Source organism: Spodoptera frugiperda, chromosome 7 (genome assembly GCF_023101765.2).
Source record: "Spodoptera frugiperda isolate SF20-4 chromosome 7, AGI-APGP_CSIRO_Sfru_2.0, whole genome shotgun sequence".
NCBI lineage: Eukaryota > Metazoa > Arthropoda > Insecta > Lepidoptera > Noctuidae > Spodoptera > Spodoptera frugiperda.
The window spans coordinates 1554003-1569822 of record NC_064218.1 but is presented as its reverse complement, the minus strand read 5'-3'; the positions used below and the strand labels follow the sequence as shown (position 1 = coordinate 1569822).

The following is a 15820-nucleotide window of genomic DNA, read 5'->3' as shown; positions in this document are numbered from 1 at the left end:
TGACTTAATGGTTATTGATTGCATTATTTATAGTACGTGCATTGTGTGACAGTAGAAGGTAACACACATTACCGTAATTGCTGAGATTACCGATTGTTCAATATTCTAATTAGTTACTCGCTTAGCTACATGTTATCTATCTATGTATAATGACTTTTGAGTTTTTGTTTTATTATGGTATAAGCCGTAGTGGGGTAATTGGGTCTCCGAAAACCTCCCTCAGACAAAAAAACACAACGCAAGCGTTGTTTCACGTCGGTTTTCTGTGAGGCCGTGATATCACTCCGGTAGAGCCGGCTCATTCGTGCCAAAGCATGGCTCTCCCACACTTTCTAGGGTTGGGCTAATATCCCTTAACCCAACCCAGTAAAACAGGGTATGTTACATAACGTAACAGACCGTCATTAGCCGCTGTCCCATTTATATTGCCCATTATTATCTGCACGTGTGATTGGCAGGGCTTAATAGCCACAAACATGTTTGTTGCCGCAAACACGTGACAAATGTATTTCGCAGTTTGTATCACTTGGGATTGGCCTACCTAGATTTTCATTATCTCCGCCTCGTCCCGCTGGGCTAAATGTTAATTAAGAAGGATAATTCATTAGGCACCTGCCTTACAATTTACCTTTATGGGCTCTGTAAACGTTTATTGTGGAGCATACTCTGTTTATCTACTTAATACTTGCGTGCGTCTGAATTTATTGCCGCGTTATATCAACGCCTGGCTTTTCGGAAGTCATATCTACTGAACCTTACTTATCGTCTGTTATATCAACAGCAAATGATAGCTTAGAAGGACGGTCGGGATCACCAATCCACTCAAGAACTTCACAAATACTTTCCTGAACCTAAAATAACAGTCCCACACTCATAATTCAGTCAAGATCTCCTTTAGCCATTAGACAGTATAGGTTTTGAAACAGATTTTTCCTCTCCAACACGATATTGCACTACCTCCAATTGTTTACTTCCCCAACATTGGGTACCCGCTCAATTCCAGCTAATAGTCCAATATTGAACGTTCCACGAAACGAGGGCAAGACCTATAAGTCAGTGGTATGAGTATTTCCAGTTATGTTATTTGAATGAAAGTAGGACGGAAGATTTGTTAGGGGGTTGTTACTTTTAGGGGTCTTTGTAAGTTTATCGCGTTTATTATTAAGAAGGATTTTCTGGCTAGCTGTTTTGCTTTCGGACTTTATTCAAAGATTTTATCAGGTCAAGTTTAAAGAAAGCAACAAGCACGTGTGATTGGTGTTTGGAAATTAGTTAGGTTTTGCTAACCTTGCACAGTGGGATAGTTACAAATTAGATGGTCATTATAGTCGGCTTTTTCTAGAATCTAAACTTTAATCTTTTATACTAAAACTAAATAACATCAAGAAATATTCCGCCACGAAAAATTCCTCGCCTAAAAATGTTGTGTGGCGTTCCAACTAAGATTTTAAACACGCCAACATTTTCGTTGGTGCATTTTTCTGAGTATTCACGTGCCTAAGTAAAGGTCAAGTTTTACGTGCGCCGTACGTGTTTCGCCTAATGATCAACATTTTTCATTAATTATTTACACGGACACGCTCTTTATACTACATAACTCATTAAAATGATCCGGTTACCATTTGCAGGTTTTAATTAAGCATAGAAAATTGCTCTGAATTTTGTTCTTAGAAAGGTCTAGAAAATTCAAAGAAAAGTGCTATTTCTTTCCACTGTGATTCTATGAAGCTCAATTATGATTTAATTTCTTTGGAATTAAGGTTTCATTGGAATCGCTTTTAAAGGTAAATAGAAAAGGAGGCATCGTTATTAAAGCTGGGAAATTACTATTATTACGCTGTCCTTATGTGTATCAAATTTTTGGAATATTTTCTGAATAAAAGTATCAAAGAAGATTTCAACTTCGTATCAGCAACTTGAATCAATAATAATTGAAAAGATATATGTGGGTTTCATTGCTATTCACGTTAAAATAAAACAGCGCTATAAATGTCTAAGTGTCAGGCCATAATAAATAGAATACCTCCATTAATGGCGGATAGATCTGAAACGGCTAATCTCGAACGGAAAGACCAGAACCAGTATTGTTGCCACTAGTTCCAGATAGCGCATTGTCCTACTATTACAAAGCTCCTCTTGTTACTGCGACCGAGCTTAAAGCTTTTCACAGAATTTCATTTTATGGAGAAGCTTAGTCATGCCAATATAGGTGAGCGTACTGGGAGATAAATTCTTCGGTGACTGAGCATGGCAGAAAATATTGGTCGTAGCAAACCAAAATTGAATATTAAGATCGCACTATGTTCCATACATCTTAAACTACAGTGAGGAGCATCAAGTGTAGAGTAAAGGAACCCTCCTATAGAGGTTTTTCTCTGGGAACACAAAAAACGTACTTTTATGAGTGTACGCAGTCCCGGGTGGAAGCTAGATATATTTTTTTATCTGTAGAGAGATAAAAATAGATGACCTATATTCGCAACCGAACGTTATCGCAACAGCATCACGCTTGTTTTTCCTCTGAAGGGGTTGGCGCATGTCGAGTGCTGTCACTTTATGCTATTAATCCTATTAATAGACTTGTATGATGGGGTGTGTATATCGTTCAGTGCTTTGTAATAAATTCCAAGGGTGGAAACTTCTACTCAACAGTGACGAACAAAGAGACATTCGACAAACTAAAAAAAGTTATCCAGTTCAAATGGACCGATTCCTGTGGTTTTATGAAGTTTCCAAAACACTATTTGAGCGTCCACAAGCCGGGGGCGAAACTGTCATCTATATCGAACGACCTATGAACACAGCCCGTACATTAGGGATCTCTTACGTAAGACACAACCTCGCTTAATTTAATATTAAACTTTATTTCACATATTTTAACTTAAGCCAGCACGGATGTGGCTTGGAACGTTGCCGAGTCTGTAGAGAAAAGCGAATCTGCTTAGCCAAGCTTTTAGGCACTTGCGGATACTAAATTTTATGTTGCCGACCTCACCACAAGTATTCAGGATAAACCTACTTATGGAATATTCCAAAATTAGAGATTCCATTTTCGTTTACACTCCTTTTATCTACCTTAAATGGTGTAAATATTTCATTATTTGTGGAAAAAGTTATTTACCTGGTTAATGATATCAGCAGATTTATTACTTTTAATCTGACAACTACAGATAGACTAATACAACGCTTCAATCTCTGTAAAGGATCTTGGCAAACCGAATTTCAAATTACATTATGCTAAACCTTACAAGATTTTCTCAGGTTACCAATATCTGATTCAAAATTAATCCTAGAAATCCATTTAGTCTGATTAGCAAAGCTTGTATATTAATCACAGTGGTTTATTCCATCCATCAATTAAATTCTATCAATCTGTAGGTCCAAATCTCTCCCCCTTCTAAGGCCAAAAGCCGGCAACACACTTGCAACTTCATTAATGTTGCGTGCGGCTGCGATTCCTTTTCTTTTCTTTTAAAAAAAAAAAAACGTTGCCCCACACTAGGATTTTCTCCTGTGTCGTTTACAAACATACAATTTCACATGCACATGACATCCAGACCCGAAACAACAATTTGTGGATCACACAAAGAGTTGTTCCGTGCGAGAATCGAACCCGCTACACGTTGCGCGGCAGCCAGTTGCCTAGCCACCGCGCCAACCGTGCAGTCAAACCTTACCAACCATTAGGTTATCCGTCAGCACGTTCGCCGCCCTAAAAAATATTATATTATTATAACTGTTCATTTCTACGCTGTTATAGTAACAGGCTGAAATGGATCGGGACTTCAAAAAGCTTATTGGCCTACATTTTGAACGCAAAATCGTTTATGGCAAATCCGTGACTAGGGTTGACAATGTTTTTATTGCTTTGCATGTTTTAATGTTACTTTTTAGGATTTTTTGGGAATGTTCTAATGGTTTCAGCCCTACCGTTTTATTAATTCGCGTGCTCATTTTTTTCGCAATTATGTCAACCTGTTTTATTTAAAACACCACGAAAATCAGCTTCTAGAAGAAACTATTTATAGACTTAACTAGCTTCATTAGCTGTGGTCCGGTAAAGTTTTCTTCAAAATATGTACTTACTACTACGTACTATTCAGATTTTTCCTAAAAGGACCAAAATGGGTAAACATTAGCCACCCCTAAGTAAGCGAGCGGTGCGACATTTGACTTTACGAGCGATTAAAAATGGTTGAATGGAAGTTATCGTAAAAATGCCATTTCCACGTTTTACGACGATTTAAGTCACTTTCATTTCGCAACGTTTATTTTGAACTGGATTCTGTTATTATGAGCATAAAGTGTGATTTCATTAACATAGCGAAACAAAGTTGGCATTGCAATCGTATTGTTCCAGTGTCTTCATCAATAGGAACCCCGCTGATACTATTAATGCTATTTCTTTAGTCATTACATAGTTGTTTTATTTGTAATTGCCTATTTATTGGTTCGTTAGTCCAATTGTACTCGAGTTTATTGTAATCGAATTACTTAATACGATTTGTACAGAATTTGCAATGCGTGCCTTTGAAAAGGAATGTGATTATGAAGTGATTTGGGTTATTCTTAATTCATTATTGGCCTGAGGCGGAAAAGTTATCGCTTATTTCTCACTTAAGAGTGAACTCGCTATTATTATATGCTCACATTTGTTATCAAATAACATAACACATAATTCGTCCAAAATTTTCGTCATCTGCATTTGCGGCATAGCTAGAAATTGTGATACTTACACTCCGTACTCTACACTTCTTCAACATTTGTGGAAAAATAGGTGTGACGTTATAACAACATTAACCTTAATAAAGCTAAACGTCTTCATGCAAGAATAAATTGCATGTGATTTTTTTCCCAAACGTTGACGGCGAATTTGCGAAAATCACCTGATGGAATTGGTTCACCCGCACTGTTCGGCCAAACGACCTGTGTACACGCGATACGTAAATAAAACGGTTAAATAATATATTTACAATGTAAATAGACGTTTATATTTTCGTAACATACACGTTTAGCGTTAATTCTCGTGGGTAATGTCTGCTGACGCGTTATTGAGTGAGCTTATGTAGGACAAGATCTTGTTGTGCGGTGATCTCGAAAGCAACCTTTTAACTTGTTTCGTCAAGATTGTTCATTAAAGTAGTTCATTTTTTGAATTTTGTATTTTGCAATGGAGGTTCTTGCTTTGGAGTGACCGAGAGTCAGACATTTTTTCGATGTTATAATAATTGCTTTGCAAAAGTGAAACATTTGCAATGTTCTTATGATCACTACATTTTTACTTAGGTATATGTACATATTTGATACCTAAAAGATGTGATATGATCTTCATTAACAAAAAAAACCTTTTAGTATATTTAAAGTTGAAAATGTAATTTCTTTCGGGACTTTATCTGTCTCAAAGCCATGAAAATATTTGGTTTACCACCAAAAAAGACATGAAGTATTGCAAAACATATACCATTTATCGGCCCAACCTCTCTCTACATTTGAAGATAAGTCATAACAAAATTACACTCTATTTTATGATTCCAACATTTGTAGCGGAAAATTGGATTTCCACACACGCTCAATCAGGGATATATTTGTTTTGCTAAGACATATTTGTTCTCCGGTAGATCCAACTATTCACACGCTGATTGCTTGTTTGTCTTTTCATGAAAGGATTTCTGTGTAAACATGATATATGGACTCAAGAGCTATATTTTGGAGATGTTGTTCTTCGTTTTCCTCAAGATATTTTTGTACATGAATGACGTCTGAATCTCTGAATGTAGGGATATCGTCATCTGTCAAATTTACTTTCTCTGTGATATCATTATAATGACGTCACTTTATTTGATCGTATGTTTGTGTGTGTCCTTATTATATGAAATTGTTTCTCGTTTTCTTATTTGTAACCCGTTCTCGATGTTATGCTATTGAGTTAGATATCAAGGTTAGTGAAGTATTGATGTTTGTAGTGTAAGATGGAATCGTGTCCTCTCTTCGAGTAATTGCATATAATAGTGCACTGGTTTCCATTTCTACTACTTATTTTGTTGGTGCAGTTGCCTATACGATTGTTGAGCATAAAATATACCAAATTAAGGGTTTGGTAAAAAATTATTGGGTTTGCTATTTACAAATCGAAACAAAGATTAGCATTATGTTTACCTAGGTTCGGGGATCAAAAGGCGTGACGAAAGAAAGAGGTAAAATTTAAATCTCGTTAAGTCACACGCGAGTAATAAGTACTAAAATGAGGAAAGCGATAATTTAGAAAAACATGACTTCTTAATATACTATGAAAACAGCACACTCACCCCCAACATATTTCAAAGCAGACCACACGATGATCAGGGTGCTGACATGATGGTAGACGTGAAGGAAGGAAGCCTGTCGATCCTTCTTTCGCAGGATAAAGAAGGCTGTCTCAAATAATTCTAGCAGCTTCAGCATGATAGTCCACCAGAGGAACCTCAGCATTCTTAAAGCTTCAGGGTTCATGGAGTAGTCTGGTAGCATGCAGCCGAAGTGGTATGTGGTGGTCCATCCAGACGTCATAATCTGGAAAGAAATGTTTAAGGTATGACATTTTATCACACAGAAGGAAGAGAAAAAAATATTTATATTTATGGAAAACTAAAAAGGTGTTTTCAAAATAAATGATATTTTAAGTAATATGTAACTTGATAGGCTGTCAAATAGTTATCTTGTTTATAAACCCTAAAAAATATCATGATCAAAAAAAATAATTAAGCTTTATAAATCTAGGTAGATAATGTACTCTGTAATATTTATAAGGATTTATGAATATTTATTCTGTAGCTGGCAACAACGGAGAACGGAATAAGCAATATCTAATGTTTCTCATTATACTAAAAATCATAAATTCTAGATTCTTTTGAGAGTTGATGGATCACCGTTTCAAACGAAATTTGATTTGGCTTTGTACCGGCGCATAATATAAAACTTTACTATAATAGGCTTGCCATCTAATTTTATTGAAACTACCTTTTGAATTGGAAACTCGTAAAGAGCTCCTTAGTAGAGTTTCGGTCGGCTTGAATGATTAATGCGTTTACATTTAACACATGAAGTGCGGGTTCTTTAATGAGGGTCTCTGCTGAGTCAATGTTGGCACCCGGGCCGTACTTGACTAACGGTCTAAGAGAATAATTTGCCCAAAATATATGGGCGCCAAAACCAAACCCATATATTTAAAACAAGCTGGTGATAAACGGTAGCTGTTGGGGCTTGGGAGTGATATAATAGGAGTCTCCGATTGTTGAATGAGTTTCCTGCCGAGGTTTTGCCAGTAGGCTACAATGTGGCGTACTTCAAGAAAGTAGTAAATAGGTTTCTTAAGGGTCGACAAACCGCATGTAATGCCCCATTGTTGCAAGCGTTCATAGGCCACGGTAACCACCTACCATCAGGTGGGGCGTGAGCTTTCTTGCCACCGTCGTCGTGGTATGCAAAAAGGATACGAGTATAGTGACAAATACCAAACACCATGCTACTTCTAAAAATCTGTATCAAATCAGAAATCCCTAACATATTTATTTAATAGATGTAGGTCACATCAAATCCGTAGTCCCTCAATAATAAGGCAACCAGTAAACTGAACAGTTCTACGAATTATAAACGCAATTTAAATGGTTTTCAATAGAAATGGAACCTTAATGTGTGTATTTTCAATTCTGCTGAAACAAGCAATATTAACTGTAGCATTAAATAATATAATTGTGGGCGTTTACATTTGTGATCAATTGGGAAAGGAGAGGAGAGGGGATCGGATCGATTAATCGCAGCCGTTGGCTAATATATTTATTGAATTTTGTCATAAAGCTCGCTTTTATTACTATGAGATTGCAGTACCTAGCTTATACTATATAAAAGGTCCTATAGTAACTGTAGTAATTGGTGTAACGTGGGAAGCCTTTTTTGAATACTAGGGGGAAAAATCATCCAATGACTTGAACTAAACTTGCGACTAGTAGTAAAACGAGTAATGCTACTGATAGTAACCTAGGTAAAAAAAATGCATCAATCATATTCTTAGGTCTAAGTAAATTCCATTGCAGCATAGTGTATACTAACTAAACTTATAAATCTTTAAGTTGAAAATGACTCCCACTTCAAAGAACAACCTAGACTAATACTTTCATTAAGTATCTTGAAGCCACGTTCCAAGTGGCCGGTAATTAGTGCCTCCCCATTTGTTCTAGTCAGCTGCAAGGAAAATTCTCTCGAGACAATGTGGACGTAAAGATTTTGTCTTATTTTGTCCTGGCCAAGAGCCTGTCAGAGCAAAGACAATTTGTTTAAAGGAATTCTCCAATAAAGTTAGTGCGGTCTTAGGTAGTTAAGTTTTAAGTCGACCTGTACAATATTTTGGTCTATAAATTGCAGCTTAATAAAATCATACTGCCGCTCTTGGAGACATTTAATGATTACTTAAACGATTCCTTAGTAACGATTTTGTATCGAAAACAATTGCTAAGGACTGGGTTAAGTAACCATTAAATGACTCTCGAGTCGGGATAGTGTTGTAATGTAAAAGGTAAATAATAATAGTACGTCCCGAACTATCCCAGACGAAGATAGCTCGCAAAATCGTCCAATAGAACTAGTGGGCAAAATGGAAAAGTTAAAAAGGACAGAAGGAGGTTTGATACTTTTCCCCATTATAAATTACTATTTCAATTTCGATGCGATTTGGCATACAAAATACAGAATTTAATATTGAAACTGTTGTGTTGCCTAGCCAGTTAATGTCAACAGTCCAATAGAAAATTTATAGGTACAATAATACTATTTACCTAATAAAGGGACAATATTATTGCTTTGGCTTCTACTAACAAAGAAAAGTTTAGAATAGTTACGGCAGGGTCTAAATCAATGGACGTCCTTGTCTATTGTTTCGTTCGGGGAAAGGACTCATAATGCGAAAATATTTTACTTTTCCCTTATCAATATTTGGAATTGATGCGTAGGTTGCGACTTTACGTTTGGTAACGATGTTTGTCCATATTATTATTATCGGTGGTCTCTGCGGGTATTGTGAGTAAATACTTGGTTTTACTGAATGTATTTGCTGTTGTTGAATGATTGAATATTAATGTTGCTTTTGAGTAGAAGAACGATCGACGAGGAAGCGAAGGTGTATTTATCTAATTACAGGAGGGTAATCTATCAACAGCCAATGACAATCCACTTCTGCGTCCTATACATTTGCATGTTCCTTTTTTACAAAATGTTATTTTAAGGCTGAGGCTTTAAGAGTTTTAATCGCAATAGAATAAGTCGTTCCATTCACAAGAGGGGTGATTAAAACTATTGTTGTCATATGCAATCTCGATACTTCTAGCACATTATCCTACATTTTTTTTCGGTCTATCTATCTAGTTTGTATACAATTAGACCATAAACGGACAAAGGGTACACAAACACAATGCGTTGGACATTCCCACCTTCGCAACCGCTCTATATGACTCATTAATATGACTAATCTATTGATGGACAAGCGCGATTACGGGCCATAAAAACAGCGGTTTTTGTACATGTGCATTTGAAACGAAAGATAAGGGAAAATGGGTCAGTAACGATTGAAAACAAACAATACAACGTATTATACAGAACTTTTGTATACTTTTTCATTTTTGGATAAGAACGTATAATTGAAAATGTCTTCTGTTTTTGATATTGTTTTCGCAAACTCCTGACATTTCATTATGAACTTTAACTGTTGTGTTATACAGCATCTTTTCCCAGTAATATCTAATTCTAAATATATGTATATCTCTGTACCCAGTCACGTATCTCTTATAAAGTTTGAGGTAACTTAGAAAACTCGTTCGCTGTAACGCTCAAGTACTTTGTTTATTTACGGCCCCTCCTAAAAACATTATGTGGAGAAAAAACATCAAATATTCAAATGTAGTTTATCAGGCTTGTGGTTCACTACAGGTAAAAGTGTTAGTGTATCTTTATTGCGTTCTCTTTACATAATAATTGCATGGTATAGTACAGTACTAGTCGTATTGTCTAATGTCAATTATCATATTACCTTAGTAGCAATAGTGCTTAAATTTTAACTAATTACAGTGAGATTTAAAATTTTATTTCTGAGAATGATTATCTTATTTTGACACACATTTACAATAACTTTTTTTGGTGGGGGAAAATCATCCAATTACCTCTCCCGCCTTGGACGAGGCGAGAGGGAGTGTCAGACTCGACCACCCCGTTCCTACTTTATGAGCTTTTCGAGCCGGAGCCCCGGTAACCTGCTAGGCAGTCCGCAGACATTTACAAACACTTGACCAATCAAAAATCATAAATTCAATAATCTATAATCCTAAGTTGTCGCTCCGCTTCACCGCCCGCTGTTTTAAGTGCCTCAAACATTCTGTTGAATGAAAGTACGGGTGTGGCTTCAAGTCCATAACACGTTTCATCTCATAAGTCGTAAGATTTTTAGTTAATTTCGTTGGAATTTCTAGTGTCACGCCATGTTGATCTCAACGGGCAATAAGTACGATTAATTATATGTTTAATGTATTCTAGTGATAGCCTAAGAAAGTTGTCGATTTTTATGGAAGTATGTGAAATAAATATTTCTATCATCACTATACTTACTTATGTCCACTGCTAAATCTAAAGCCTTGTTTAATAAGTATCAAAAGTACCTGATAATAGTTTAGTTGAAATAAATGCTATTGACTTTGACAATGAATAAGTTAATAATTCACATTTTAAATGTAATTGAAAATAATTTTAATCGTGATCATGTGTAATAATGGTATTGTTTGGCCATGGTGTCGGCAGCTGTCAGGTGCGCGCGCGCTATTTGTGTAGCATACTTGTTTTATGTTATGTTAATTAATTACTTTGATGTGCTATAGAAGAAAAGTACTGTTATCAATATTAACTGGTCTTATCAATACATACACCAAGATACAGGCTGTGCCTAATTTGAGGCCCACGGTTACCTCGATCGCATTTGTACTTATGTTAAAATTCCTTAATTCCATATCTGCATATGATGTAACTAGTGTGTCAAATAAATAAAGTTTAATTTAATTTAATATAAAAATCTACTCTTGAAATTTGTATATAGATGAACTATCAATTACAAAATATTTATTAGACAGGTGTACAGTATTTTCCTGCAAAATTTAATAGTAACGTTAACAGTTTTATTAGTTTATTTACATTCTAAAGATAGCAAATAAAATATTATGAGCATCACGAACCGTTTATCCGATGTTCAAGAGATAAATATAATAGAGCTATAAACTTGTAATGTTATTACATTGTTATATCGTTTCTGATGTTTCTGTGAAGTAAGCAGAGGTGTTGTGCATATATATTTTGCAAGTAATTTCAAAATATCTTTAAATGTACATTTTCTTCTTTAAAAATAAGTTGATTGTTTCTCAATTTCTTTCAGTTTTTAACAATAGATCATTTCATACATCTTTTTTGAAGGGGTAATATCTTTTAGTTACTTTTGCCATGGGTGAGGCTGAGAGGGAGTGTTAGACCCTTTCTTACTCATAAAACCCGTTCCTAATCCTGCTTCGAGCCGGAGCCCCGGTGAGCCGGTAACGGTACTGATTGAATGTTCGCATTAAGTTTTCTTCCAACGCTTTACTAAAATTAATTATCCGATGTTCTCATTTTTCCCTTTTATTACCAACTAGCTTCTACCAGCAGCTTCGCTGGCTTTCCCGTGGGATAAAAAGTACTATGACCTAATTAGCACATACCCAGTCTGTATACCGAATTTCATCAAAATTCGTTCAGTAGTTTCAGCGAGATTGATGGACAAACATCCCAACAAACAAATTTTCACATTTATAATATTATAGTGTGATACATTTTTTACATTAACATAACTACATAGCATAAATTAACGAAACTTCCTAGGTTATTACATAAAACCTGGAACACAAAATAATTACAGAATAACATGTCACAAGTGCAATAGACTGTAATTGAATAAACACGTTAGAACAGATGATAAGTGTATGGTACCCGTAATAGTATTGTATCATACAATCATTATCAATCATCGCATTATGATACTACTGCCAAGACGCTAGTGTCAGCATGCGTTGTGCCGACGCGGGATATTAATGGTACTGCTAATTTTGATATTCAATTTGAATAGGCTTAGATGGGAGTTGTTCATGTTTGTGCTGTGTAATTGTATTTAGTATTCACATCAAATCAAATTGTTTATTTGTGATTGATAGGTTAGATAAAGGTTTTTAGTAAAATGTGCTCTTGCCATGATCCGCCACATAGGACATACAAATTAAATAATATAATTAGATGATTTAAAATTATTTGTCGTTAGTCTTGTATTATCTAACACGATAAAGCTTTTGGTCATGGCGCACAGATTAAGCTAGCTTGCTAATATGCGATAGAATGATCATTGCCTTCGACTAAAAAAAAAAATCTGTTAATTTACTAAAGGTAGATTTTTTATCAGATAATATTTTATTCATAGAATATAATTGACGTCTGGCAGATTTTGTATGGAGAAATGCTTAAAATTCAAAACTATTCTTCCGATTAAGTTCTCTGGCGCTAAAATATGTGCCCTAAGCCAACATAAAAATATCATTAGCGTATTAAACTATAACCACAACCAACGTATTATACCATTTATGTATAAAAATAAAAACGGCAGCTATTCAAACTAGAGTAATGTAAAAGTATAAAAGAATTCTTTAAAGCCTTAATAATACCAGGACAAATTGACCCAGCTTAACTGTAAGTATACAATGAACAGAATGTACAAAAATTATATAAATGCAAACGTTTTAACAGACTGACTGACAGACAATGGCGATCGCTTTTCATCTCGGCGAAAATGAACAAACAATAGAAGAATGGACAATCCTTCTGTATTATGAGTACCTACGTACTAGCTTTGCCTGCGACTCTGTTCGCGTTGTATAAATTCAGGCATTTCTTTTTAAAAACAAAATAAAGTAGATATAAAAATAAAATGGACACACACTGCAGGATTTTTATTTTATTTTAGTTTGTTTCATTATCTCTTTTTTTCTTTCTCTTTTGTTTAATTTCTGTATAATGAAATTGCTTTGCTGTGGAGGAGCGGTGCTTCCCAACACAGGCATCTATTTGCTTAAAGGGAAGCTCCAAACACTATATTTCTCATGTAAACCTGATAAAGCAATAAATATTTTGTATTTTTTGTATTGTATAAAACATGAAGAGATACCCAAAGTACCATACCATGAAGAGTCCCTATGTGACTCGAAACTAGTAAGGCACAATTAATAATTACGTGAGTAAACCGTGATATTTAGTTATTTTTGTGAGACATATTTCACGACAGTTATTATAAAAATACCATAGTGTTTCTCGTAATACAAATTAGCTTAAATGTGTTAGTTATTTCTAGAGTACGATAATTGCAACTTTCACTCAAATCCTTACCTATAGAAAGTTTACCATAAATGTCATAGCTTTCATATCAATTAATTTACAGCCACACTTATAATTGGCGTCCAATAATTGGTACATATAAACCGATTCGCGGATAAAATAATTCTTATTATATGACGTTGCATGGACACCCTACACGTACTGGGCGGTATGAAACTGATCAAATTGACACTGCGTGACCCGTACGTAACACGGGCCGGGCGGGAATATCCGGTGTGACACACACACGTGTGGACATCGCAAATGTATATGTACATTATTGTGTGTGTGTTGCCGCACTGCCTTTCTCACGAAAATGTGATATATTGTTTGAACATTTTTTAAATGTTTTGAATTTTTTTTATATATATTTTCCCATATGAGTTTAAGAAATGATGGATTTGAAACGATTTTTTTGTGAATTAACCAGTTAAGGGGGATATTAATTAAATGCTCAAATACCTATATTAAAATTACACACCTATTCAAAAAGCAACATGTTGTTATACACACAATGCCAAAAATTCCTGACATCTACATTTTAATGATTTTAAGTATCTATCTAATAGCCGTGGAAGCCCTACCGGGTTACCGGAGTTCCAGCTCGAAGTGCAGGAGTAAAAACGGGGTGGTTTTTAGTCAGTAAGATTCTGACACTCACCAAGGCGGGAGAAGGCATTGGATGATTTACCCCTTCAAAAAAGTGATGATTATCTAGATTGTCTGTCTAGCAACTCGTGACAATCCACTGCTACACATAAGGGTTTGCCATAACACAGCTGGTAATAAATCTGAACTATATAAAAAATCATATATTATTGTTTTAACAATACCGAGGTCGAGAAATGCCCGATAAGCTGATAACAATAAAAATATCGTCTGTTGTATAATGATAACACGAATGACGTTTAGTTGCAAATTTCGCAAAATGACGCGTTTCTTGTAATTTGATAACAATTCTATGGAGACAAAGGTCTAATGCAGCTGCATAGGCAATAGATATCTATCTTAATTACCTTCTTATATTGATGGATTGATTCGTTTAATGGTTGGTTTTATCTTTAGTGACCGATAAAACATTCAATTTTATGCACAGTACATACGAATTAAACATATTATACACCTGTTGGATGTGAGTAAAGATTTCAAAGATATCTTCATAACAATCCACACCTATCTAAATATTCTTAACTCAATTTTTAAGGGTGGAAAATCATCCAATAACTTCTCCCGCCTTGGGCGAGACGAGAGAGAGTGGCAGACTCTTACTGACTAAAAACCTCCCCGTTCCTACTCCTTCTTTTCGAGCCGGAACCATACCAATTAATCTTAGGGTTGCTTTATGCAAAAAATCTACGTTAATATAGCAGGTGCTTGCACGTATCTAACTTTCACCCTATTTCTGTCTCATACTTTAAATAAAAAGGTAACTCACCCCCCAAGTGACAACAGCATTGGAGACAATCTGCACCACATTATACCATTTGATGATACTCCTCAGTTCATATGGTCGCCTGTTCTTCATATAAGCTGGTAGGATCAGCTTGATGGTGATCAGGTATGTCGCTATGATGGCTGCTAGAGGCTTCGGAGATGTCATCAGGGCCCAATCTTTGACCCTTTGATCTGGGGAGCAAAAAATTAAGTTAAGAGTTTGTAAATATGTGTATTTGCCACCTTCGTTTCAAATAGTTACGGACACAAATGTCGAATATGGGGTTCAGATTGAGTTGAAGTGCTGGAAGCAAAATGTCACTGAATTTATAAAATATATCAGTAATATTTTTTGTGTAGTGGGATAAATAATCCAATGACTTCTCCCGCCTTGGGTGAGACGAAGTTCTAAGCTTGGCGAGTGTGAGACTCTTACTGACTCAGCGACAAACTAACCCCGTTGAACTACTCAACTGCTTTTCGATATCTTTTGTTTACACAGGAGCTCCGGTAATCGCGCTAGGCAGTCTCAGTAATATTAGGGACTGAATTATTGTCTAATAACGAGCAATAGACTACATCGTTCCTATCACATGGGTTTTATAAAATAACTAGTAAAAACTGGGTGTTACATTTCACATGTTCCTTCATTTATGTTGTCATGATATAACAAGGCATGCAAATCATGTTCACACGACATCTTTGTTACCACTCCAGTCGGATGTAGCCATTTATGCAATCATTGAATTGTATTGTTTGTGCAAGGATCCGACACATAACTGACAACTTTGTTGTGTGTATGTACAACTGTGTTATAAGTAGAGATGTCATAGGCAGCGTGCACACTGATAGCTGCTATAGGTTTCCACCAGAGATGTGCTATTTTGCTATGCTACGACGATTAATAGTTGAAGCTGTGAAACTATCTGAC

The 15820-nt window shown here is 35.5% G+C and overlaps 2 protein-coding genes across 2 annotated transcripts in view; one reads left to right on the top strand and one right to left on the bottom strand.

Annotated features, from left to right (window-relative positions):
• LOC118265836 (oxysterol-binding protein-related protein 9) overlaps positions 1-15820 on the top strand; it is a 116325-nt gene that overhangs the window by 17455 nt on the left and 83050 nt on the right. The window lies entirely within an intron of this gene.
• Positions 1-15820, bottom strand: part of LOC118265839 (elongation of very long chain fatty acids protein) — a 37086-nt gene that overhangs the window by 16110 nt on the left and 5156 nt on the right. The window contains exons 2-3 of the mRNA XM_050694919.1: positions 14891-15081; positions 6306-6549 (exon numbers count right to left, since the gene is read on the bottom strand). Coding sequence (XP_050550876.1) covers positions 6306-6549; positions 14891-15081 — 435 coding nt within the window. The remainder of the gene's footprint in view (positions 1-6305; positions 6550-14890; positions 15082-15820) is intronic.